The sequence below is a fragment of the Nansenia antarctica genome (genome assembly GCF_963989245.1).
Source record: "Nansenia antarctica genome assembly, chromosome: 9".
In the NCBI taxonomy this organism is placed as follows: Eukaryota; Metazoa; Chordata; class Actinopteri; order Argentiniformes; family Microstomatidae; genus Nansenia; species Nansenia antarctica.
This window is the reverse complement of record NC_137679.1, coordinates 30,277,139-30,304,310: the sequence shown is the minus strand read 5'-3', so window position 1 is coordinate 30,304,310 and position 27,172 is coordinate 30,277,139. Positions and strand designations below refer to the sequence as shown.

The window sequence follows — 27,172 nt, the reverse complement described above, 5'->3', positions numbered from 1 at the left end:
CATAAACCGCCACCAACAGAACAACATGTGCCCAGCACTTCAGACAATAATATTAGTAATCAATTCTTGAACCCCATGCAATGAGAGCCTTTATCTCTCCTTCGGCATTTATGACTTGGTTAATCGTTAAGCAAAAGGCTTTGTGTCCCCAGGGATGTACCAAGGACATATTTGACACCACTCGGCCAGGTTTCTGAGGGTAGATCCATAGGGTTGGCCAATAGCTGCCAGCCAGTGTGTGGCCCAGGGACTGAGAGGGTATAAAGGAAGGACCTCCGGGCCAAACTCAGACTATATGACTTGTTGCCACCAGTAGGAGGAATTCCCTTACTGAGCTTTGTGTCTGCACAGATAAACAATTTCATACTAGTCCGTGCACAAGAGAAACTGCTGTCTATAGGTACATACAACCTCAGTGGATGACTGAATACCTTTGGTAGCCCTGTTTCTTCTTTTGTAACGTTGTAACCTACGGAAGCAGCTCGGAAGAGCACCTTGTGTGTTTCTGATGGAGACGTACAAGTCAGGCGGAGGGGAGAACGTCAACCCTGCTTTTGAGAGGGCCGGTGATGACCCCCCCAAGTACGAGGAGACCGGTCTCTACTCTAACAGCGAGAACCGGGCGATTCGACAGTCCGTGGTCAGTGCGTTCGGCCACGACACAATGGACCGGATACCGAACATAGACTTCTACCGTAATCCAGGCAGCGTGAGCGGTCACCGGGCGATACGACCATCCCTGCAGGAGCTTCATAATGTGTTTCAAAAGGTGGGTCACACCTGCATTTGACTGGTACCTGTCTCTTCATATCTGTGTACCTCTATCTTTCTCTGTCTTATACATGTTTTTCTCACACAGCTGTCTCTTCCTCACCTGCAACTGTCTGCACACTGTCTCTCTCTGTGTCTCTGTGACACAGATTTCGCTCAAGCAGTCACAATGATTCACCGCCAGTCATATTTGTTCTAACTGAGGATGTTGGATGGCCTTGACCTTTAAGGTCAACTCATTCTTGTTAAAAATCTGTTTACAGCTTCTGAAAGAGACAAGAGTAAAATGAGTTTTTATAGTGGTTTAATCATTCATATCATTCCTGCCACTTTCATTGACTGCAATTCAACAACAATCATTTCACACAATAACAGACTGTTAACGACTTGAACTGAACATCCGTCAAAGACAAGATAAAAATAGATGGAATTGACACACTTAGCACTTGCAGACGAAATACGTTTTTACTGCTTTTACAACTATGTACACATCAGTGTTGTTGAGACAGATAAAAGCGGTTGTAAATTTGAGACGAGATCCTAACTTGGGCACTTCACCTGTAACATTATAGATGTGTGTCAAACAATGTCCCATAATGTGGAACACATCTTGAAAGATTAACTTACTGCTGCATGTTACTGCCTCCTTTCAACACCATTCTTGTACTACCCTCTGAGATTCCTAACTGTGAATTCTCTCTTGGTCATTTGTCAATGAGGATCATGATACTTTGACTAATTCTGCCACTAAGCTTGGTTTTGGCAAAAGGTGGAGCTAAAACATCGATACCATCCATATTACATCACTGTCAATCAAATCCCTATACTCCTCATAAGAGGGATGTGTACCTATGGTCATGGATTACATTACATGTTACATACTTTTTTTTTTCTTTTTTTTTTTTCTTTCCTAGCACCAGGGGAGCCCCCCCTCCCAAATTTCGTTGTTTGGTACCTGTACTATATCAATGACAATAAAGACCATTCATCATTCACATGTTTATAAGTTGACATTAGCATGGCATGATCATATAGTGCCTCTTATGACCATGTGGTGGAGGTTTTCTGCAGACTGGTGATTCAGAATAGATCAGTGTGACCCAAGCCTGTTGCAATCACAACCCTAAAGCAAGAGCTAATAAACGCCCTGGGTTCATGAATAACAATTATCAGCAGCCAATACATGGTTCACACCCACACCCACACCCACACCCACACCCACACATAGACGCACACACTCACACTCACACACACACACACACACTCTCTCTCTCTGTCTCTCTCTCTAATACAGTGTAATTGGTGGAAATTAGAGAAGATGAAGCATACTAAATAAGGGAGAGGAGACCAAGTTTCTCGCCTGGCTGCAGATACTTAACAGTCAGCATTCGTCTTCCCGAAAAGTTTAGATTGGGTTCACTCTGTTCCTTCTCTATCTTTCTCTGTCTCTTCCTCTCTTTCTCTCCTCTATCTCCCTCAGTAAGCACGTAGTCCTCAAGGACAGGCACACTGCATAGTAATGGGTCTGCAAACATTGATAAATCTTCATCAGAATCAAAGCGCACGATTGCTCCCTCCTCTGCCAATCCTCTCTGGTGGGTTAGCAGGTGGTCAGGAAGTAACATACGCAAGGACATGCCGTCTCTCCTCTGATCGATGTTGAAAGAGACCATTCTTTTAAAAAAAAAAAAAATTGTTTTTCAGATTTTATCCCTTTTTCACCCAATTTGGTATCCAATTGAACCCAACCTAGCATCCAATTATCCCCTGCCTATTGCGTAGGATCCGCCGCACGACCCCGTGGCCGGCAGCCCCAGAGGAGATCGCCAGGCAGACTAGCTGACTGGCTCCTCGAGCCCGACACCGTTATTCCGGCACCCAGGGGGCGGTGTTGCGTGACGGATCCTTAGTCCGGAAATAGTCCTATACCCCCCCTTGGGAGCGGCCGCTCAATATGCCGCTCCCTGTGTGCCCTGGCCATATCCGGGTCTGGCGAGACCGGGATTCGATCCCAGTCCCCGGTGGGCAGCTTGCACTAGTGGCTAGTGCTTAGACCGCTGCGCCACCGCGGGGCTTGAAAGAGACCATTCTAACTCTGCTTTGACCTATAATACACCACTGGCTAATGCACAATAAAGCTTTTAAACATGAACTTCTACTGAGAGTTGAAAGTTCTACTGCTCTGCCAATGCAGCTTCCCTCGATCAAATCAAAGCTTTCCCCTGAATACGATTAAAGCAACGCTATGCGTCAAAAACAAAAATTATCTGTGAAGAACATCAACTAATGTATTCTGTCGAACTGTGGCTGCCAAATCTGCAACCTTTCTATCCTCTTTTCTGCAGAATGGAGGGATCTCAGTCCCAGACACGGTGGAGGACAACGAGAGTACTGGGACCCCCTCTGCCGATGCGGAGTCTATCATTCCTGAGAAGGAAAAAGGAGGGGCCGCAAAGTTTGGCTGGATAAAGGGTGTCCTGGTGAGTGGGTCAGGTGTTTGGGCTGCTTAGAAAACCTCATTATTCCACTCTTGGGCAATTGTGACAGCAGCTGTTGAAAGAGGGAACCAAGTCGGCAACCGACCAAATGTTAAGACTTTATATAGTTTAGCAATGCAAAGGATTCAGTGAGTAATCCCCACTACTACCTAGTTAGTGTGGGGTTAGTAGTGGGGATTACTCACCGAATCCATTGCATTGCCATATTTTGGCTTGACTAGCAAGTGTGTGATTGATTTTCAACAACGTTGACAATTCTTTACATTTTTATGAAAAAAAGTCTGAACATTTGGTCGGTTGCCGACTTGTTCCCTCTTTCACCAGCTGCAGGTTTGGTGAACTGTGGTGAGACCCTTGAAGTTTTGGCTACCAGAGCTCATGGCCATCTCTCAGTTGTCCTTGCATCCTCTCCCTTCCATCCTCCACTCGCTTCCTACACAAAAACACATTGGAGGAGATCTAGGATCCTCCCCTGAGATATTCTCCCCCAATGCTCTTTGAGAAGGAAGCGAGCAGAGGATGGAGGAGATAATTACAGGGGATGGAGTTTCTAACAAGTTTCCTTACCCTAACCCCAAGCTGTACTGAACCCTTTCCTCGCTGTTGTCCTCCCCAGGTAAGATGCATGCTGAACATCTGGGGGGTGATGCTGTTCATCCGTCTCTCCTGGGTGTTTGGACAGGCTGGCTGGGGTGAGTAGGCTAAACCTGGCCCACGGAGTCTTCACGAAACATATGTTGCTCCTTTCTTTATGGCCCACAGCTGTCTGCACACAGCTTCACCCTTCCTTTAGAACAAAACAGAATAGATGCACACATAACAATCAGAATCAGAATTGCTTTTATTACATCCAATGTACGGGTACACAAGAGTAAAATTCTTAGGCTCAGATTCTTCGACATTGGCATTGCAGTTAAAGTAGACCCTCTGTAGAGTGGAGCAGGTTAGCCGACACGTGGAGATCAGTGGGTGTCCTTCACAGGTCAAACACCAGGAAGCACTCTTAATGAAGTGAGCCCACTCTGAGAATTACCCCTGTGTGACCAGGTGTATGGATATTAATGTGTGTGTGTGTGTGTGTGTGTGTGTGTGTGTGTGTGTGTGTGTGTTTCTAACGGACTGACCGGTGCTGGCTGTTTATGGACCATAACTAATGGATGTGTGTGTGTGTGTGTGTGTGTGTATGTATGTGTGTGTGTGTGTGTGTGTGTGTGTGTGAGAGAGAGAGAGAGAGAGAGAGAGAGAGAGAGAGAGACAGAGAGAGAGAGAGAGAGAGAGACAGAGAGAGAGAGAGAGAGCGAGAGAGAGAGAGAGAGTTGTAGCCTCTAGCCTCCAAGCACACTTAGTCTTGAGAAGTTTGAGTGAGTTTTTGCAGTTTGAGATGCATCATCGATTTTACCTCATCACCTTATTGTTCCTCAGGGTGTTTCACACAATGTGACCAAACTTAACCTTTGATAGACCACAGACCATCCAGAGGTTCTCTCAATGGTTGAACAACTCCACATATACATATAATAAATGATTGTGTGTATTGTTTGCAGGTCTGGGGATTGTGGTCATTCTTCTAAGCTGTGTGGTGACCACTGTTACTGGTCTATCCATGTCCGCCATCTGCACTAACGGAGTGGTCAGAGGAGGTGAGTGATCTCATCATCAACCTGAGACGACACCTCATCCATTCTACCTCCACCAGCTCTACCTAAGTCACACACAAAAGCATTCGTGTACACATAGTGCTATATGTAGCAGTGCTATTGACAGATTACCAATACTTGCCAACAAAATTTCTCTGGCTAATGCAATACTGCCCCTATCAGCACTAACAGCACAGCAGGCCCACGCCAACTGCCTTAATGCAACAGTCAGATGTCTTCTGATCATATCAATAAGCAACATGATGTTAAATATGTAACATTGACAACTTGGAAACATACAAGTTTACACATGGACACACACCCTCAAATTATATAAAAGTTAATGATCTGACATAAAATAATGAGGCACTTCATGATCTGACATAAAATCAATGAGTTCCTGATGGGATAGGATCAGGCTATAGCACAAAAGGCCCAGAAAAGACAACAAAAGGTAACAAGGTTAAAGAACTACACCCAGACGTCAACTCCTAAAACCCTCACTGTTCCATGACACATCATGATATGAAATCAATGGCTTAGTAATGTGATGCTTAATCATCAACTGTTCGGTTTGTGTGTGTGTGTGTGTGTGTGTGTGTGTGTGTGTGTGTGTGTGTGTGTGTGTGTGTGTGCATGTTCCCAGGAGGGGCGTACTACCTGATCTCCCGCAGTCTGGGCCCAGAGTTTGGTGGCTCCATTGGTCTGATCTTCGCCTTCGCTAATGCTGTTGCTGTAGCTATGTACGTGGTGGGCTTCGCTGAAACCATGGTGGACCTCCTCATGGTAAGCATACACATGCAAGTGTGTGTTTGAGTGTGTGTGTGCGTGTGGGGGGGGGGGGGGGGGGGGGGGCATATTTGGTGTTTAATTGATTAGTTGAGTCAGGTGTGTCGGTGGAACAAAAGACTGTACACACCCTTCAACTCTGTAGGGCCGGAGGCTCCTCTTCCTCAGATCACTCACTGTTCCCCACCTTCTTCCCTCCCTCCCTTCCTCCCTCCCTCCCTCCCTCCCTCCCTCTCAGGAGAACTCAATCATCATTGTGGATCAGGTGAATGACATCAGGATCATTGGTGTGATCACGGTGGTGTTGCTGCTGGGGATATCATTGGCTGGGATGGAGTGGGAGGCCAAGGTGAGACGGAGACACTGCCACTGGCAGAGTGGGTGTAACACTGAAGTGTCACAAGGTCACGGTCAAACTCGGTCTCAAAGGTCAAACTCTCAGCTCTGCCATGGCTCTGTTCATAGAAAGAAGAGAACAAGAGAAGTCTGTCTAATTATTTATGTCAATGGGATTTCAATGTTAGATTTTGGCTAGCTAGATAAAGAATGAAGATTTATGCATTTGAAGTTCAAAATGATATCCCCTGTAGCGTAATGTACTCCCCTCTCTTGCATCCACTTAAAAGCTTTCACTTTATCTTACATCAGGTAATTAGGGCCAGGAGTTTGTCCTGACCACATGTCCTAACCTGGGAGAACTCTTGGCCAATAGACATAACCAATACCAATCCAATAACCTGTCTTTCTTTCGCTGTCACTGTAGGCCCAGATAGTTCTGCTCATCATCCTACTGGTGGCCATAGTCAATGTGTTTGTGGGATTATTCATCCCCGCCACCGATGAGAAGAAATCCAAGGGCTTCTTCAATTTCGATGGTGAGAGAACACACTCTAGACCAGGGGAGGCTGGTGGAGGTAGAAATTGAAGGGCAGGCTCATTGTAATGCATGGAATACATTCCATGTGCCCGTCCTCTGATTTCTGCCTCTCCCCTGCTAGAGACGTTGCCTCTACATGCATAGAGGCAAAGCACCAGTTTCATGCAGATGAAAATATGCAGTTTCATAATCTGTATATTTATACAATGCTGGTGTTGACACATTGACACCGAATTGACTCTCTCTCACTCTGTCTTTCCAATAGCTACGGTATTCATGGAAAACCTTCCGCCAGCCTTTCGAAGCGGAGAGACGTTCTTCACTGTGTTCGCCATCTTCTTCCCTGCTGCCACAGGAATCCTGGCTGGAGCCAACATCTCTGGGGATCTGAAGGTGAGAGAGAGAACATGAGAGAGAGTTAGGGTAAGAGTGGTAGGGATGGAAAAGTCATGCGTAAACGTTGCAAAAAGAAATTCCCACATGTACAGCTCTTCTCATCATCATCCAGGTCCTTAATGGCCACTTTCAACTAAACAGAGTATTTTGTCTTTGTTGTTCTCTAGGACGCCCAAGCTGCTATACCTAAAGGGACCCTCCTGGCCATCCTCATTACTGGGGTCACTTACCTGGCTGTGGCTCTCTGTGTCTGTGAGTACATTTAACTCAACACAACAAAAGTTTTACTGGGAACCGTTTGTGTTGTGATTGGCAAACTCTGTGCAGTAAAGTGTTTTATAATGACTTACCTTGCATTTCATTATCTCTCATCCTCTGATTAAGCACATAAAACAACCACTCAATGCATTAGCTCTAAAGTGAATTAACTGGGGCAACTTTCTCTAATGCATATCTGAGTGAAGGGATACTATTAACCCTGTCAGGAAGATTGGGATTTTAATAATGGATTACTGTTTACTTGAAACAATACATTACCTCACAGTTCTTCCCTGGAGGCCTGCGGTGTCTCACTTCGAAATCAATAAACACTCAAGCACACAAACTCCTCTCCCCATGTGCATGCACGCTCACACACGCACCCACGCTCACACACGCACGCACGTCTGCACCCACACACGCATGAACTCACTCACACACGCACGCACGCACACACACACACACACACACACACACGCACACACGCACACACACACACACACACACACACACACACACACACACACACACACACACACACACACACTCAGTGGCAAAAGCAGAGAGCACCTAGGGGTGGATAAATCAGAGCAGAGCTGTTAAATGAGAAATGAAACAGCAGCGTTTTCTGTTAAGCTGGCCTGAACATTCCCTGTCATCAACGTTTGCAGGACAAGTGCTATACAAATAAAAAGTTATTATTATTATTACCGATGATTACTACAGTAATCCCACTTTGTTTCCCTTTGAACTGAGGGATAGCCCAGTCATGTCTATGAAGCCACCATGGTCATTGGTATCGATTAGGCTTCATCTTTGGTAAACTCAAATGATACCACATTCCCAAATTAAACCATTAAAAGAGCTAAACTGTTCTGTTCTGTTCTCTCATTGGTCAGCTGCCACCGTTGTCCGTGACGCGACAGGAAACACGACTGACATTATCATGTCCGGGGGTGCGTGTTTGGCTAATGGTACCGCAGTAGCTGCCTGTAAGCTGGGCTGGAACTTCTCCTCCTGCGCTGAACCTGGCGCATCCTGCAAGTTTGGCGCCATGAACAACTTCCAGGTACTACACCACACCCCAGTACATGAACAACTTCCAGGTACTACACCACACCCCAGTACAGTCTGAAACTCTGCTACAAGCATATGGTGCCTTGTGATGTCATTGTGAACTCATGTCATGTACTTACCTCATAAAGGTGTATTTACCCCACATAGTAAAACCCACTCTAGTTTTGTGTCAGATTAAAGGTGCAACATAGATCCCATTTCAAGATTTGAATGAGACCATTGTTTCTCTATGAGAAAGAAGACTACATAGCAAAATGCAGTTCTCTTTCATAGTATTCGTTTCGTATCTCACTATGGGAATGCCCCCTGCGTGACCTCATCAGAAACTGAATTACACTGCGCCAGCCCATTGGCTGGCCCAGGCGACGCTTGTGTCACGAGGGACGGGACCCTCCGCCTATATAAAGCGTACACACAGCGTCTGTCGTCATTCAAAAACCTTTTCTCGCTTCTCACTGGAGCTGACAACAACTGTTGTGCGGGTGGCTAGAGCTAAACAGTTCACAGATACGAGCGACCAAACTCGTGCCGACGGGCGCTCTGCTGCTAAACTGCACTTCGTTGACGTTCACAGGAGTAGAAATACTTCTGTTGAAGAGTAGGAATACTCTGACTCGGGGTAGCGATACCCCGTGTTACGATTCGAGTAGCAATACTCGCCTTGCTCGGAACGAAAAAAGTAGCGATACTCCTCGTTCTGAACGACGCGAGTAGCAATACTCCCTGTTCTGCGAGTAGGAATACTCCGAACGGTTACGGGTAGCAATACCCAGTGTGAGAGACAAAAGTAGAAATAACTTTATCTCTATAACGCACTGCTAGCGGGTAGATAGTAATATCCCTCCCCTGGCCCCTCTGTTTTCCCTTGATAGCTGACAAGCTAACGGGTGAAGTAGCGAGGCCTGCTAGCAGCTAGCCTACAACCCTTAGCCAGAAATGGCTAACGTTGAGGCTAGCGGACCCAGCACAGCCGAGACTAGCCGGAAAACCTGCCCGTGCGGCAAGTCAATGGCTAGCTGGGACACTCACTCTAGGGCCCAATTCACCCCTAGCCCTTCGATTTCACCCCTATGGCTCGATTTGCGCGTTCACGTTTAGGGCGAGGGCTGTCCCAATTCATATTTCATCGAGGGCTAGGGGTAAGGGGGAGGGCTAACTATTACTTCGTTTCGAGCGATTCCAGGACCACACTAGCTTCGAAGGGCTAGGGGTACGCTACCCCTTGATACCAGGATGCATTGCGAATCATCTACAGAAATCTTATGTCGCTCTATTCAATGCGGAAATGTCATTTTAATTCTCTGTAATTACTTATTAATAAAGATTTGAAAAATTATGATAACCATCTTATTGTCTTAGTTTAATGTCATTACAATGCATTATAGACCTTTTATTTATAACACGCATAACCCAAAAATCGCTTTTATGTCGGTGCTGTGTCTAACGTTACAGTAACGCAACGCTGCATGACAGTCGAGCATTTCAGAGATGTACAGTCATAAATCAATTATTACCTGTGGCGTTTGACAGCGGATGATGGTACACATATGTAAAGTTATCTATCAAACGTTCGTCTGACTTGTACATGATGCGCATTTTGACCTATTTCCACCCGCAATCTAATCCGAGCAGTTGTTATTAGGTAATATTATTAATGGGTTGTATCATTCATTTCAATGCATTATAGACCTTTTCTTTATAACAAGCACAACAACAACAAAACGTTATCATGCCGATGTGCTGTGTGTCTAACGTTACAAGCTGATTTGTACATGACAGCCGTGCATTGACATATTTCCATGTCTAATGGCATATGACACGCGAAATGTAACTACAGTTAAGGATACGCGTAAAGGATGATGATCTATCACCGTTCGACTCTACTGAGAAATGTTTCCGCTTATTTGTCATCTCTCCTTCACGGGCAAATGTGGCCGCGTCCCCAAGAGATCCTCTTTCTACGTTTTTGACCACCACTATGATGGATTGATTTTTGGATTCTAGACGACGAATTGTTCTGAGAAAGGCGCTTGGTAACGTGATTTTTGGACAACGCTTTATGACTACTGATGGACTGGTTGTTTTGGTTGGAGTCATTCATTGTCATTAAATTCATTGTCATTATTGCGATGTCCACAAAAAAGACATCGCTGACGGAAGAGACAAAAAAAGGAACGTCTAAACACTACAGTGTGTTGATAACAAACGAAAATAGATGCTTATAGCACACGCAACAGAAATAAACACAGCTGAAGAAGGCATTGCGAGATGTGAGAATTCGCCGGCAACACAACGCGTCACCCGTACCGCGTGATGACGTAGGCGCCGTGAAGGGCTGTCCCAATTCATAGGGCTTAGATTTCAAGGGGTAGGGCTTGTGACGTGTTCGAAGGCCTTGCCTTCGAATCGAGTGACACTCGAAAACGAGCCATAGGGGTAGAAAAGGGAATTGGGATTGGCCCTAAGTGTGCAGTGTGTCTGGGATTAACCCACGCCCGGGCCGCTGTTATCTCTACCGATGAGTGTATCCACTGTGCAGTGTTCCCCAAGAAACTTCTCCGCCGACGGCTAAGTCGCATGGCTAGCCTGTCGGGAGAAGATCCGCTTCTGTGTAAGGCAGCCGAAACGCTGCCATCACAGTCTAACGCGGACATGTCTCCAGGTTTACCGACACCATGCTGGGCGGACTTAGTGCCACATAGCCCTGACATCGGTTTCCCGGTACTGGATGACAAGGGGATTGACAGCTTTACCGCTGCTCGCTATGAGAGAGACTCGGACAATGATGAGGCAGGGTCGCACGACTCAGACCTCATTTTGTCCACCGATGATGAGGAAGACTCCTCATTATCAATCGGTAGGCGCGGAGCTGGAAAGCCCCCCACGCCTGACGGAGGTAACCAACCCTCCGCCCCGTCTCCCATGGACTGCGACATGCAGGACATGTGCAAGCGAGCAGCGGAGAGGCTGAATATCCCCTGGCCCGTCGCCCAAACCGAAACTGCTATGTCACGCTTTGACGGCAAAAGACTGCAGACGGCGGCTAAGACGGGGAAACAAGTTATGCCGTCATGCATTCAGCGAGAAACACCCAATAATCGGGGGTTCTCGACTGGATTGTGAGGGGATGGACTCCCTCGGCCTCCGCCACATCCCACCGGTCGAGCCGGTGGTGGCGCGCCACCTGCACCCGAAGACCCCCGTATCTTCGGCTGCCCCGTCCCTACCCTCCAAGTCGGACCGCTTCCAAGCTAGCCTTACAGACAAGTGCTACAAAGCAGCGGCACTGACAGCGAGGGCTCTCAATGCCTCCGCACTCCTATCAGCCTACTAGGCTGAGCTGGAGGAGGATATGACCGCTAACCCAGACAATATGCCTACCCTATGGGAGGAAATCTGCGTTATAACGGATCACATCCTCCGTCTCCACAAGACGGCCATTCAAGCCACGGGTAAATCCATGGCTCTCATGGTACTGCAGGAGAGGGCGCGTTGGCTCGGTCTCACCAATCTGTCGGCGAAGGGGAGAGAAGAAATTCTCGACACCCCTATCGTACCACAGGGTCTCTTCGGTGCAGCAGTCACCTCAATGCAGAAGAGATGTGAGGAGAAAAAGAGAGAGGATGAGGCTATGGAGCTGTGCCTTCCGAGAAGAGCGCAGCCCGCAGCGCCCGTGACCCAGCCACGGCAGTCATATGCGCAGGCTATCTCTCGCCCGGCCCCTGCCTTCAAGATCCCCAGAGCGGCTAGACAGCAGGCAGCGCCCCAGGCACCCAGAGGTCCCAGGAAACCATGGGCCAGAAAACAGGCTCCCTGGGACAGACCTCAGGCGTCCCCGCCCCCTCCCCCGGGCGCCGCGTCGGCGAGGAAGAAGAAGCGGGTGATCTGACAGCCTCTCCTTGGGAGGAGAGCGAGTCCAGTCGGCCCCCCTCGCTGACCGCTCTGTACCCTCCCAGCTCCGTTCCAGAGCAAGTTCGGTACGACATGTTCCATACAAAGTGCAAGACCACGGTCGGCGTCCGTGTTCACACGCCTTCCGGGGGAAAGCTGAGAGACTGTTCATACTACAAAGTTGTTTGTCACTCAAGCACGTTAATGCACAATGTATTAAAAATGTCCCGACAAGCGCATCCAGGCAGAGTGCCAAGGGCGTTGTTAACAATGTTGAAAAGCATAAAAATAAAAGAGATGTTGAAAAACAAATCTTTCTCTGCCATAACACAGACCGTGGGACTAGCCCGTCCCGCGGCTGTGATGCAGAAAGCGGCCCGCGGCTGTTGCGCGCCCCGGCCACAAGGGGGCGCCAGCAACTCGCATGTGACGGTGTGGCCAGTCAGCCCGCTTTCCACGCATCAACGGGAATGGGCAGACTGCACACAGTCAGACTGGGTGTTGAGGACACTACGAAGGGGCTACAGGCTCCAATTCTGTGTCGCTCCACCCCCATTCAGAGAAATACTGTACTCTCGAGCTCAGGGCGAACGAGACAATATTCTCCAGGAGGAAATCTCCATTCTAAGGGAGAAAGGAGCTATAACAGTTGTACCTCTCGAGGAGACCCACAGAGGTTTCTACTCAAAGTATTTTCTGGTCCCAAAGAAAGGGGGGGGCATGAGGGCTATTCTAGACCTCCGTGTCTTGAATCAGCATCTCAGAAAATACAAATTCAGGATGTTGACACACTCTTCCCTGCTAAGTTTCATACGAGCAGGGGATTGGTTCACATCAATCGACCTGAAGGACGCTTATTTCCACATTCCGATATATCCTCCACACAGGAAATATCTGAGATTCGCTTTCCAAGGGATAGCGTACGAATATGTGGTCCTTCCCTTCGGCCTGTCACTAAGCCCAAAGGTGTTTGTAAAATGCACCGAGGCAGCAGTGGCCCCTCTCAGACAGAGGGGTATCAGAGTGGCCACATATATCGACGACTGGTTAGTGGCAGCCACCAACCGCGAGGAGGCGGCGCGTCACACAGCGGTCATTTCGAAACACCTAACGAATCTGGGGTTCCGAATAAACATGGAAAAGAGCATGGTGACACCCTCCCAACGCATCGCGTTTATAGGGCTCGCACTGGACTCTATCCGAGCCAAGGCGTTTTTGTCTCCAGAAAGAGTGGAGACGATGCGCGCAACTATAGCGCTGTTTCGCAGGGGCAACATAGTTACCCTCAAACAATGCCAGAGGTTGTTAGGCTTGATGGCCTCCGCTGTGGTGGCCATACCCCTGGGGCGCCTGTACATGAGAGGCATCCAGCGCTGGGTGGCCTCTCTGGGCCTGGACCCCCACCGCGACGGTCACCGTCGTGTGAGGGTCTCCAGGGATTGCTCACTGGCTCTGCACCAGTGGAAGGACCCCGGTTTCATAACACAGGGTGTTTCTATGGGACCTGGCCTGAACAGAAAAGTAATCACCACGGACGCCTCTCTGAGAGGCTGGGATGCCACTTTCGAAGGGAGAACGATAAACGGGGGTTGGGACCCGCACTTACGTTCTACCCATATAAACGGCCTGGAACTGCTAGCTGTTCACTTGGCTCTGAAACATTTCCTCCCGTGGTTGAGAGGACATCATGTTTTGGTGAGGACAGACAACTCCACGGTCGTTGCCTATGTAAACAGACAGGGGGGACTGAGGTCCCACCAGTTACACACCATGGCACACAGACTGATAGTGTGGAGCAGTGCACACATGCGGTCGCTGAGAGCAACCCATGTACCGGGCATTCTGAACTACGGAGCAGATTTGTTGTCCAGGGGCAACCCACTGTACGCAGACTGGAGACTTCACCCCGAAGTAGTGAAACAGATTTGGTCACGATTCGGTCAAGCGACCGTGGACGTTTATGCTACGGCAGAGAACGCCCAGTGTCCCCTGTTCTTCTCTCTGCGCGATCGGGGAGCCCCGCTGGGAGTGGACGCATTAGCGCACGAGTGGCCGAGGACCCTCCTGTATGCGTTCCCACCGGTGGCACTCATTCCCCCGACTCTGGCCAGAGTGAGGGAAGGAGATCTGTCCATGGTGCTGATAGCCCCGCGTTGGCCGGGAAAGCACTGGTTGGCGGAGATTTTTCATCTCCTATCCGGTCCGCCATGGCAACTACCGCTGCGCAGGGACCTGCTGACCCAGGCGCAGGGGGAGATAGTCCATCCCCACCCAGAGAGATTGTCTCTGTGGGCCTGGCCCGTGAAGGGATCAACCTTGCACTAGTGGGTCTTCCCCAAGGGGTGATCGACACTATTCAGTGCGCCAGAGCCTCATCAACTAGAAAGTTGTATGGGCATAAGTGGCGTGTGTTCGAGACTTGGTGCTCAGAGTCACACGCTGTCCCTTTTCAGTGTTCTGTGACAGTTATTCTGTCATTTCTACAGGACTTGATTGAGAGGGGTAAGGCTTTCTCAACCGTTAAGGTCTATTTGGCAGCTATTTCGGCTTGTCATATTGGCCTGGGTGGAAAGTCGATAAGCCAGCACCCGTTGGTGTGCCAGTTTATGAAAGGGGCCCGAAGGAAATTGCCTACGTCTAGGCCGTTAGCTCCTTCATGGGACCTCCCTATGGTACTAGATGCTCTCTCCTGCCCACCGTTCGAACCGCTGGAACAGGTGGAGGTGAAAGTGTTAACGCTAAAGACGGTCCTATTGCTTGCTTTGGCTTCGGCTAAGCGCATAGGTGAAGTCCATGCGCTCTCGGTGCACCGAGAGTGTACAAAGTTCTCCCCAGGGGACTCTAGGGTCAGTCTGATGCCTAACCCAGCCTTTATTCCGAAGGTTATAGGCTCTTGCACCCCTATAGAGTTGGCTGCCTTCTATCCCCCGCCTTTTGCCTCGGAAGAGCACAGGCGGTTGCATACTTTATGTCCTGTCCGCGCGCTGCGTGTTTACATAGACAGGACTCAGGGTTGCAGGAAAGGTGACCAGTTGTTTGTATCCTGGGCGAATCCACACACGGGAAAGCCAGTGTCGAAACAACGCCTTTCCCATTGGGTAGTGGCGGCTATTGCCTTGGTTTACTCTAGTAAGGGTCTACAGCCCCCCGCGGGCTTACGTGCGCACTCTACTAGAGGTTTGGCGACCTCCTGGGCACTCTTTAAAGGGGTGTCTATTCAGGAGGTGTGTGCGGCGGCGTGCTGGGCTTCGCCCCACACGTTCACTAGATTTTATAGGTTGGATGTTACGGCTCCAACGCTATCACACTCAGTCCTCAGTTTGGGTTCCTCTTAGGACGTCGTTCCTAGAGTGTGAGGGTCCATTCTGGGACAGTTGTCGTTTTACAGGCAGGTCTGGCAATACGGGAGTAAGTATATTCCCATAGTGAGATACGAAACGAATACTATGAAAGAGAACTTTAGGTTATTTACATAACCCCGGTTCTCTGAGTAGTATTCGTGAGTATCTCACCAGACCACCCTCCTTGCTTTAAGAAGCGAGAAAGAGGTTGCTTGTTTTGAATGACGACAGACGCTGTGTGTACGCTTTATATAGGCGGAGGGTCCCGTCCCTCGTGACACAAGCGTCGCCTGGGCCAGCCAATGGGCTGGCGCAGTGTAATTCAGTTTCTGATGAGGTCACGCAGGGGGCGTTCCCATAGTGAGATACTCACGAATACTACTCAGAGAACCGGGGTTATGTAAATAACCTAAAGTTTTTCAATACAATTCAATACATTCAGATGTTTTAGAGGCCTATCACAAAAAGTGCTTTACAATAAGTTGAGCCTTTACCAAAATGTGAAATACTAGAATATATGTGCGGCATATGATAGCGTGATATGCTGACTGTTGCCTTCTTGTCCAGGTGATGACCATGGTGTCTGGCTTCGGTCCTCTCATCACCGCCGGAACCTTCTCCGCCACCCTCTCCTCTGCCCTCGCCTCACTCGTCAGCGCCCCCAAAGTCTTCCAGGTCAGTCACATGTTAAAGACGGAGGCCGAGTGGCAATGAACTGCAACTAAAGGATAACATCACATCACTACAGAAGAGACTCACCGAATGTACAACTACAGAATAATGAAGAACAACTGTACTACTGTACCTAAGGGGAGGCTGGCGGAGGTAGAAATCGGAGGACGGAGCTCACCGGAATGCATGGAACGGAATCAGAAATGGGATCAAAAACACATGTGTGTTTGATCCCATTTCTCATTCGGTTTCATGCATAACAATGGCCCTGTCCTCGTATTTCTACCTCTACCAGCCTACCTCCAGTCTGGCGTTAGACTGGGAGCCGAGGTCACGGGGCCTTAGATATCTCCACTCCTATCCTAACCCTGCTGTCCCTCCTCAGGCGCTGTGCAAAGACAACATCTACACAGCCTTGCAATTCTTCGCCAAGGGCTACGGCAAGAACAACGAGCCCATCCGCGCCTACGTCCTGACCTTCTTCATTGCTGTAGCCTTCATCATCATCGGTCAGTCTAGTTGTTGTCTGTCTGTCTCTCTGTCTGTGTACCTGTCTGTCTGTCTACCTACCTACCTACTTATCTATCTCTCTATCGCTCTATCTATCGCTCTATCTATCTATCTATATGTCTATCTATGTCTATCTGATATGTCTGTCTATCTACAGTAGCTCAGCTTAATCCTCTATTCTGATTGGTTTGTGTGTCTGTAGCTGAGCTGAACATCATTGCTCCCATCATCTCCAACTTCTTCCTGGCATCGTACGCTCTCATCAATTTCTCCTGCTTCCATGCCTCCTATGCCAAGTCTCCAGGTGGGTCTCTCTCTCTTTCACACACACACACACACACACACACACACACACACCCTGCGGACTGCTGCACCTGTACCCTCCTACCAGGTTCTGACAGCCGTGCTGACATTGGGGGTTACCATCACACACACACACATACAGGCACACGCACTCAGACACACACATGTGCACACCCGCACGCACACACATTTCTCCATTGTTCTTGAATTGACTCAAATTTGGGTGTGCCCAGACAAAATGCACTTCCAAATTGTCTGCTGACTGTTGTGTCCCGTGACGTGTTTCCTCTGTAGGATGGAGGCCAGCATATAGGTACTACAACATGTGGCTGTCCCTCTTTGGAGCGTTGCTCTGCTGTGGTGTGATGTTTGTTATCAACTGGTGGGCTGCTCTCATCACCTACGCTATCGAGATCTTGCTCTACATCTACGTCACAGTCAAGAAACCAAGTGAGAGCTGCGTGTGTGTGTGTGTGTCTATATGTCTGTGTGTGTGTGTGTGTGTGTGTGTGTGTGTGTGTGATTGTGTGTGTGTGTGTGATTGTGTGTGAGTGAGAGAGTGTGCGTGTTTACCATGTGATTCACCTGTGTTGGTCTCCTCAGATGTGAACTGGGGTTCGTCCACCCAGGCTGTGACGTTTGTGAGTGCAGTGAGCAACGGTCTGTCTCTGACGGCAGTGGAAGACCACGTCAAGAACTTCAGGTGAGGACCAACATCACAGAGATATTATAGCTGTAACATACTGGATATCAAGCTGCTGTAGTCATCTATTGTGTTTTATTAGATTTAAGTGGCAAGTAGAAGCATTAAAACTACATCTCTGTTCATTGTATCACATATGTGATACTGTTCTTTTCCTCAGGCCTCAGTGTTTAGTGCTAACTGGGGCACCAAAGAACAGGCCAGCCCTGCTAGACGTGGCCCACAACTTGACTAAGGAATATGGCCTCTGTATCACCTGTGAAGTCATTGTGGTAAGAAATGCAGCAACATATTCATCTTTGAGTGACAGTTCAACCATCCCACCCATCTACACAATACAAATGTACAAATGTCATCCTTCATTTGAGATTAGAAAAAGGTAAGTAATCTACAACTAATTGTACAGCAAGATTGTTACAGTATGTACAGTATATGACGCAGCAGTGAAATATCAAGTATCAAGAGATTAAGGGGCAAGGATTAAGGGGGTCCTGAATTGATCAACCCATGACCATCTCATGTCTCATCTCAAAGCACTCAATTAGGTCTTTCATATCTACAATTACATTACAATTACTCTAGCCCCGAGACAGAAACACACACACACACACACACACATGCACGCGCGCATGCATGCACACACACACACACACACACACACACACACATGCACGCGCACGCACACACACACACACACACACACACACACACACACACACACACACACACACACACAGCCCAAAATAAGGTGACCTTGACATGATGTAACCTCCCACCTCACCCCAGGGTCATAGAGCAGAGATCCTTCCGGAGATGAATGCTAGCATGGAGAAGAACCAACTATGGCTCAATAAGGAGAAACGTAAAGCCTTCTACGCCGCCGTGGCCTGTGACAACTTCAGAGAGGGAACAGCCAGCCTGCTACAGGTGAGACTTACACTACGGCTTGTTAACTCCGTGATTGGTACGCTTGAGGGAAATCCATTGGCCTATCAAATTCAATTGAAATTCACATTGAAAGAATTCACATCAAAGGGGCGCTTGGTGGTATAGCACACTAAGGCGTCAGCCATGTAATCGCAGGGTCCCCGGTTCGATTCTGGCAGTCGACATATCCTGCATGTCGTCCCTCCTCTCTCTCACGTCCTGTCAATCTCTACTGTCTTTATCCCATAAAAAAACAGAAATGCCCTAAAAACATGTTTAAAATATATATATATATAATTCACATCAAATTCTTCATGTATCTCCATTACTCTGCTGTTGGTCTTTTGAAGCAGACATGTTTTAAATCTAAGTATCCAAAGTTGTGGTTGGCCTCTACCTGATGTGAACCTATCGTGTTCTGATAGCAAAGCAGAAATACTCTTTTTTATTGGAAAAAAAAGATGAACAACAATGTTTATTGAGTATTTCTGGCCTAAACCGGTTTGTCTGAGAGTATCTGGCAGTGGGAGAGTTAATGAGCGAGCGAGGAGACGGCAGTGTTATGGCCCGGGCTATCACAGCAACTGAGATAAGGCCAGGGCGCCTCGTCAGGATTGCCCACTTCAAACGCAGCAGCAGATTAAAGCGCTATAATTGATTAACACTGCATCGGATGAGGCCCTGCAGACAAAGGCAGATAGACTGAGAGATGTGGCAGTGAGATTGGGTTGTAAAACAGGTCCTTGGTGACTTGTTCCTCTAGGGATAGGTATTTGGAACGTTTATTGTTTTGGATATTACTTTTTTATCACTTTGTTATCACTTTATCACTCCGCTGGGACCATATATACTGAATAATGTATGCACTCACTGTAATGTAAGTCGCTTTGGATAAAAGCGTCAGCTAAATGGCATATACTATATACGAGAGATGGTGCTCTGTGCATTTATGTCAACAAAACTTGGTGTACTGACACTGCTATCATTGAGAGTCATTGCTCTACCAATCTGGAATACATCATGATCAAGTGCAGACCGTTTTACCTGCCCAGACAGTTCTTTGTTATTATCACTGCAGCCTACATACCTCCAGATGCTAATGCTAAGCTAGCAATGAAAGAACTGCATGTTGCCATTAGCAATCTGCAAACTGCACACCCGAAGAGTGCCTTCTTGATTGCAGGGGATTTCAGCCATTCTAATCTGAGGACTGTACTCCCAAAATTCCACCAGCATGTCTCCTGCCCTACGAGAGGAGACAAAACTAGATCATGTTTATACAAACATAGCTGAGGGCCACAAAGCCATTCCCCTCTCCCACCTGGTACAATCTGACCACATCTAATTGTTCCTACTCCCCAAGTACACACCACTCATCAAATGTGTGAAACTGACAGTGAGGCCAGTTAAAATCTGTCCAGAGGGAGCTGACTCTACACTGCAGCACCAGTTTCATACCAAGGACTGGCCCCTGCTCAAAGCTCAGGCCACTCAGGACCTCCACACGGACATTGATCTGTACACCTTTTCCGGTCTGGATTACATCAACACATATGCCGACAGTGTTACCACTTACAAACAAATAAGAACCGTCCCCAACCAGAAGCCTTGGATGAACAGAGAGGTCCGGTCACTGCTGAAGGTACGCAACACTGCCTTCAGATCAGATGACCAGAGGCCTACCCAACGGTCTATGCTCGCTTCGACCGGGACAACAGGCGCCATGAAGTGCTTCGAGAAGTCGGTCCTGGGCCACCTAAAAACTCTCCTTCCCCCCTAATCTAATCCTATCTAATATCTTCATATCACTTCGTATCACACAAGGTTTGTGATAGCCGACAGTACTGTGTTTGTTTCAGTGTCCACAGTTGAACACACTGGTAAGGATTTACTTCCAATGACATAAATGTCCAATGTTCCTCCTCAGGCTACTGGTCTGGGTCGTCTGAAGCCTAACATCCTGATGATGGGCTTTAAGAAAGATTGGAGGACGACAAAACAACCTGAAGTTGAGAGCTATGTAGGAGTGCTCCAGTAAGTTACACACACACACACACACACACACACGCACTTCCCTAAAGGGTCGCATATTACATTTACATTCCTGTAATGCAGTAGACTCCAAGTATCAATAACGCACAATAAGTGCATTTCAAAAAGGAGAACAGCCACATAATTCATACAACTTGTTAATCAACGTTGTTTTGTTTTTGTGTGTCAGTGACGCGTTTGACTTTGAGTACGGGACAGCGGTGCTGAGGATGGGCCAGGGGTTGGACATATGTCACATCATAGAAGCACGGGGTGAGTTTTACACACACACACACACACACACACACCAGGGCTCCTACAAGTTTCAACAAGTCACATTTAAGACCTTTTTGGACCTTTTTTAGACCTCTTTGAATATAATTTTAGACCTATTTGCGACACCGTGTGACAGCTTTTTTTCATCCTCGAGGTGATTAAATTAGGGATTTCACTGCCATACAGACAAAAAAGTCTGAAGGATAATTAATATAAAATAAATAAGTCCCCCTAATTAGTTAAAAAAAAGTAAATTTTCATTTCCATCAATAGATGTGGTCGGACTGATTTCCATGCAGGACAAGTTAATCTCATTTTGAATACCTAGCACCACATCTTTTAGACCTAATAACTGAAATATAAAACCTTTTTAGGCCTTATAAATCGCATTGCTGGATTTTAGACTTTAAGGCTTTTTAAGACCAGCACGGGAACCGTGACACACACACACACACACGCACACACACACACACACACACACACATACACACACACACACACACACACACATAACATACTTTCTTATAGTAGTACATGTTTAGCCTGGTCAGTCAGTCTGGTCCTGCTTTAGCTAACATGTTATCAAGTTACAACATACAGTAGTGATACAGCAGTCATACAGCAGTCAGCTTAGTTCAGTGTCACTTAGTGTCACTGTGCTTTATGAACATACCTGTTACAACTGTCTAAGTACATCTTATCTAAGACAAACATAATCCTTGCATCTTCTGGTTAGTCGTGTGGTTTCTGTGATAACAACCCCAAATTATATATTAACTATTGATAACATTCATAGCATTGATAAGGCATAGCTCTTTGGTCCATAGATTACAGTTGATGTTGCTGAAATGAAGGTTGCGCGAGTCGCCTATCTGATCAGCTTGTATCAGAAATAACCATAATAATGAGTGAGTTTGAACTGTCAATGCCACTGACTGCAGTAGTCTTCAGATGCAGTAGTCTTCCACTGTCAGTGCACATTGATCCTGGGGGCCCACTATGCAATCTGGATTTTGACTCTGATTCAGTATCAGTTTGGTTATGTATCTGCATGGTACCAAGACACATGTGAACTATTTGGGGAGCTCTGGTAGACAGAACATCTACAGTAAAACAGTTACAGCCATTTCATTCAGCTTTGATTGATAATGGGAGTGAGTGGTGGAAATGAGAACTTACATACAGACTGGGTATGTCGGACCGGAGTGCACTAATGTGACAGCAGCTACTGAACCAACTCCCAAACCGACGGACCGCTCAGACTTTTATTTTGAACAATTTAAATACATTTCAGCATTGTTCAATCAATCAATTTCACACTCGCTAGTCAAGCCAAAACATTGCAATTGAGTAATCCCCACTACTACCTAGTTAGTGTAGAGTAGTGGGGATTACTCACCGAATCCACTGCATTGCAATTCTTCAGAATAAAAGTCTGAACATTTTGATTGGTTGGTCGACTTGTTCCCGGTTTCACCAGCTGCTGTAACTAATGTGAGTGAGCTAATCTGAACTGCCTCTGTGTCGCCCCCCAGAGGAGATGGAGAAATCTGTCCTGGAACAGATGGAACTGGAGAACGAGGTGCTACCGCAGAATGGGAAAGGCAAAGGGCTGTTCAAAAAGTCCAGAAAATCCTCTGGAAAACAAATGCTCACCACCAGAGGTATGATCAAGCTCCACATGCTCCTTACTGGGACGGCAACTGCTCTAGATGATAATAACTGATATGAATGCAAGTGATATGAAAATACCTTGCCTTAATAAGGATCTGCGAGGGAAGAGAGGCATTGTGATGTCTCATCTTTCTCTCTCTTTCTCTCTCACACACACACACAGAGAGAGAGAGAGAGAGAGACACACACACACACACACACACACACACACACACACACACACACACAGTGCTCTAAAAGCCTCTTTTAAAAGGCCAAGAGAGCTTTTTCCTTCATCAGCTCCTCCAAAAGGAACACATTAAGAAATGAAACCGACGACATGTCCGACAAACATAGTTTTTCTGCTCGACAACCAGGAAGTACACCTCCCGTCCTGTCACTAAACAATGGAATCAAATGTTCGTCTGTGAGAAAGTAATCCAATAATACAGTCACTCTCATTCTGCAGTGTCTGGGACATCCCAGAGAACTCCTTCTACTCCAGACACATCTGGCTTCCCCCAAATACACACACGCCACTCTCGTTTGTGCTTCTGACGGATAGACATGGACGTTTGAATACTGTTGGTGCTGTCTTTGGGAAGTCTCCCCTGGGGACTGATGGACATCCCTGCTTGCATACGTTATGAATGTGTCTCTTTTGTTCCCCCTCCCCCCTTCCATACCTATCCCTCCTCATTCTCTCACCCCTCCATCCCTGTCTCTCTCTCCCTCTATTTGACCCCTCCATTCCCTTCTTTTATCTCTCCCTCTGTCTCCTTCCTCCAGTGTCAGTGGCAAGCCCCCAGTCCCCCCAGGCAACCATGGTGAACGACAGGCTGGTGGAGACTAGTACTCAGTTCCGGAGGAAGCAGGGCAAGGGCACCATCGACGTGTGGTGGATGTTTGATGATGGAGGTAGACCACCTTAAGCACCCATCTCTGCCACTATACTGTATATCAAACATACACACACACACACGCGCGCACGCACACGCACGCACGCACGCACGCACGCACGCACGCACGCACGCACGCACGCACGCACGCACGCACACACACACACACACACACACACACACACACACACACACACACACACACACACACACACACACACACACACACACACACACACACACACACACACACACACACACACACACACACACACACACACACACACACACACACACACACACACACACACACACACACACACACACACACACACACACACACACACACACTACAGAGATCTACTATACAACATTCCAAGGGCATTTGATATCTTCATGACATATGAAAAAACCCAAGACCTTTAATGATTAAAGTGAAAATCTGCCATAGAACCCCCGCCACTATCTGACAGATAACTTCATAACTCTCTCTCTTCGTCAGGTCTGACCCTGCTACTCCCCTACATCCTGACCACCAGGAAGAAGTTTAAGGATTGTAAGATGAGGATCTTCATTGCAGGGCAGCCTGACCGCACCGACCTGGACAGAGCCGAGTGAGTACAGGAGAGAAGGACTGATAAAGAAGGCACATCACACTCTATGACCCATCATTATATGATTTAAACAATAGGTTAAGTGAAAACCTAGTAGTCACCCTAATCAGTCTTTCATGAGGTAGGTTAGCTTTAAAGAATGGAACCCAGTTCCAACTTAGGTATGTGATCAGCACACCTATGAAAAACAGGGAGAAGAAGAGATTTGGGGAGGGGTCACCAGTTGCATAAAGACGATAAAAAAACAATCAGGAAAATAACTCTAGTAAACTACGACAAAAACATGTTAGGACCAGGCTATGGTTAATGGCCGTTAATAGGCTGTGATTATTAATACTGTCTGACTCTTATCTGTCCTTTTGGGATGATCATCAGTGTGTGACGCTCTCTCTCCCTCTGTCCTGTAGGATGAAGTCTCTGTTGGTCAAGTTCAGGATCAAATGTGACGACATCCACGTCCTGGATGACATCAACGTCAAACCCAGCGCAGACAGGTAATTCTTTACTATATGTTCTATGTTCATTTGGCTCTTTTCTTATTCTATGCCTGTTGAGGTTTGAACCTCATTTCAAGAGAGACCTGACAAGATGCCTGTCAGTAAGGAGCACAGTGTACACAAATAAAAGCATACTGTGTTATATCATCACCTGACTCCACAGGAGACTCCACACATTCCATACCCACAGCTGACCAATCACATGGGATGGAATCAGGAAATTGTAGAATAACAGAACAACATTTTTTACAGATGCAATACAATAGTATCAGAATAGGTCTGAAAATCAGGAACTCCTTAGGAATTGGTCAAAATCCTATCTCTCCTCTTCCGCCAGTTCCAAAACATTTGAGGACATGATTGAGCCCTTCCGTCTGAATGAGCATTCAAAGGAGGCAGCTCAGGCTGAGGCACTGCGGAGAGACAACCCCTGGAAGATCACTGACGACGAGCTGGATACTTACGAGGAGAAGGTACTGTTGATATTATACTGATGTACGCAGACATCAATAAGCCAAGATAGAGCCTGATCATAACATATGGGGCGGCTGTCGCTCAGGAGGTAGAGTCGCCATCTAATTATCGCAAGGTCTGCGGTTCAGCGGTTCGATCCCCGGCTGGCCATGTGTCAATGTGTCCTTGGGCAAGACACTGAACCCCAAATTTCTCCCAATGAGCGGGCCGGTGTCTTGCATGGTAGCTTGCTGCAATTGGTGTGTGAATGTGTGTGAATGGGTGAATGAGAGGCCATTGTGAAGGCGCTATATAAGTGTAGTCCATCATATGGGCCCCATGGCTCAATAAGTATGAGCAGCATGATGGTGGGTTTGAGTACTGCATGAGTCAAAGAATATCCAGTCACTTTTTGTGCACTCCTTCACAGACCAACCTCCAGGTGCGACTGAATGAACTGCTTCAGGAGAACTCCAAAGAAGCCAACCTGATTATTGTGTAAGTACATGTACTGTGAATAACTGTGTTGTGTGCACTGTGAGTTCAGAAGACATCAGAAGACAAGCATGTCAAAACCAGAGCCAAAATCTTTTTCAGCCTTAATTTAATAAAACAGTAATTCCGACAGTTTAATAGAACTATAAGCTCTCCAAGGCTACCCAATGTATGGTGAGCTGTAGACTAGATAAATAGTCTGTGGAAGCTAATACTGTATTCCCCTCTGTAGGAGTATGCCCATCGCACGTAAGGGCTCTGTGTCTGACCACCTCTACATGGCTTGGCTGGATATCCTGACCAAGAACCTCCCTCCCACCCTGCTCGTCAGAGGCAACCACAAGAGTGTACTCACCTTCTACTCCTGAGCACCTCCTAGGCTCACCAACACGGTGGTCACTCCATGGCCATGCTACAAAGGACAACAATAACATAATCAGACAAATTGATGAGCCACTTGTTCTTAATTTAGGGTTAGGGTTAGACTAAGAGGGACAAGTTGGTGGTTAGAAAAGTGCTGCACTTCTGTCTCTTTTAGCATAGACAGATAGTGACAACCCTGCCCACCCCTGCCTGACACATGACCACTGGACACACAGACATAATATGGACAAGGAACTGCCCAGAATGGGTCACAGTTACACTGGCAGTGGCTATGCTGCCCTCTGTTGGAATTATACATTTAGTGCAACATTTCTTTGTAATATTCTTCTTTTCTGGGGGGGAAATTATATTATGTGCACACAATACACGCACACACGGTGTAGTAGGTTATGAACATTTTAGCAAACATTTGATCTATGCATAAACTGATCGGAAGGCATAACTATTTCATTCTATTCAAATGTTGATAACCTGATTTCTTAAAATGAGAATTTGTTTGATATACAAGACTGTACTGTATGATGCTGTTTAATATTCTGTATCTACTCCACACCAGTACTGGTTGTGTATTCTTAATGGTGCATTGACTTTCATAGCACTTATTGTACACTCATCTTTAAGTGTCACAGAACTGTAAATCCATGTTTGTGCTGTATTTTGTCAATATAGAAATGCTGATTTATTTCTATGTTTCAACTATTGTCTTTTATAAGACTTGCTCCCATCATTTTCAACTGTAATATTGTGTCATCATGAATTGACATATCATTTGAATTAATAAAACGGAGTTCTTCATATTTCTCCTTGTCATTATCATCATGCACAGACATGCACTGATCCACTGTGATGGGACTGATCGATAAGAAATAGACATTGATATTACAGAGTAAAACCTAGCCTTAAATTATAGCCTTATTATAGCCTAGGTTGGTTATTGTTGTCTGGTAGTAGACATGCTACGTAAGCCTTCCTATAATAACCTGAGCTAGCTGGGACACACCCGATGGGGGGTAGGTTCACTACAATAGCCTACACACAATTCTGAAACGTTGTCGCTTAACATTGATGTTGATTGATGCATTTGTAATTCAAGGCTGTTTATGTATATCTCTATTTATAGACTGAAGGCAGTAGTGCGCGGTGACATAAGATGTTATCCGATAATCATCGGCGGTAACTCGAACGGTCATGATGGAATTGTGGTCATGATGACAGCTCGT

At 47.0% G+C, this 27,172-nt stretch overlaps 1 protein-coding gene across 1 annotated transcript; it reads left to right on the top strand.

The window, feature by feature from the left end:
• Positions 1-508: 508 nt before the first annotated feature.
• On the top strand, positions 509-25,936 carry slc12a1 (solute carrier family 12 member 1; the record flags this gene model as incomplete). Its single annotated transcript, XM_080539898.1, has 26 exons — positions 509-769; positions 3,117-3,251; positions 3,886-3,961; positions 4,814-4,909; positions 5,553-5,692; positions 5,934-6,044; positions 6,459-6,570; positions 6,838-6,965; positions 7,136-7,220; positions 8,126-8,295; positions 16,103-16,210; positions 16,593-16,716; positions 16,920-17,021; positions 17,315-17,470; positions 17,624-17,723; positions 17,884-17,995; positions 18,510-18,650; positions 20,578-20,684; positions 20,872-20,954; positions 22,493-22,621; positions 23,400-23,528; positions 24,012-24,123; positions 24,531-24,617; positions 24,958-25,093; positions 25,504-25,571; positions 25,801-25,936. 26 exons carry the CDS (start codon positions 509-511, stop codon positions 25,934-25,936), a joined length of 3,144 nt encoding a protein of 1,047 aa, XP_080396024.1.
• Positions 25,937-27,172: the final 1,236 nt, after the last annotated feature.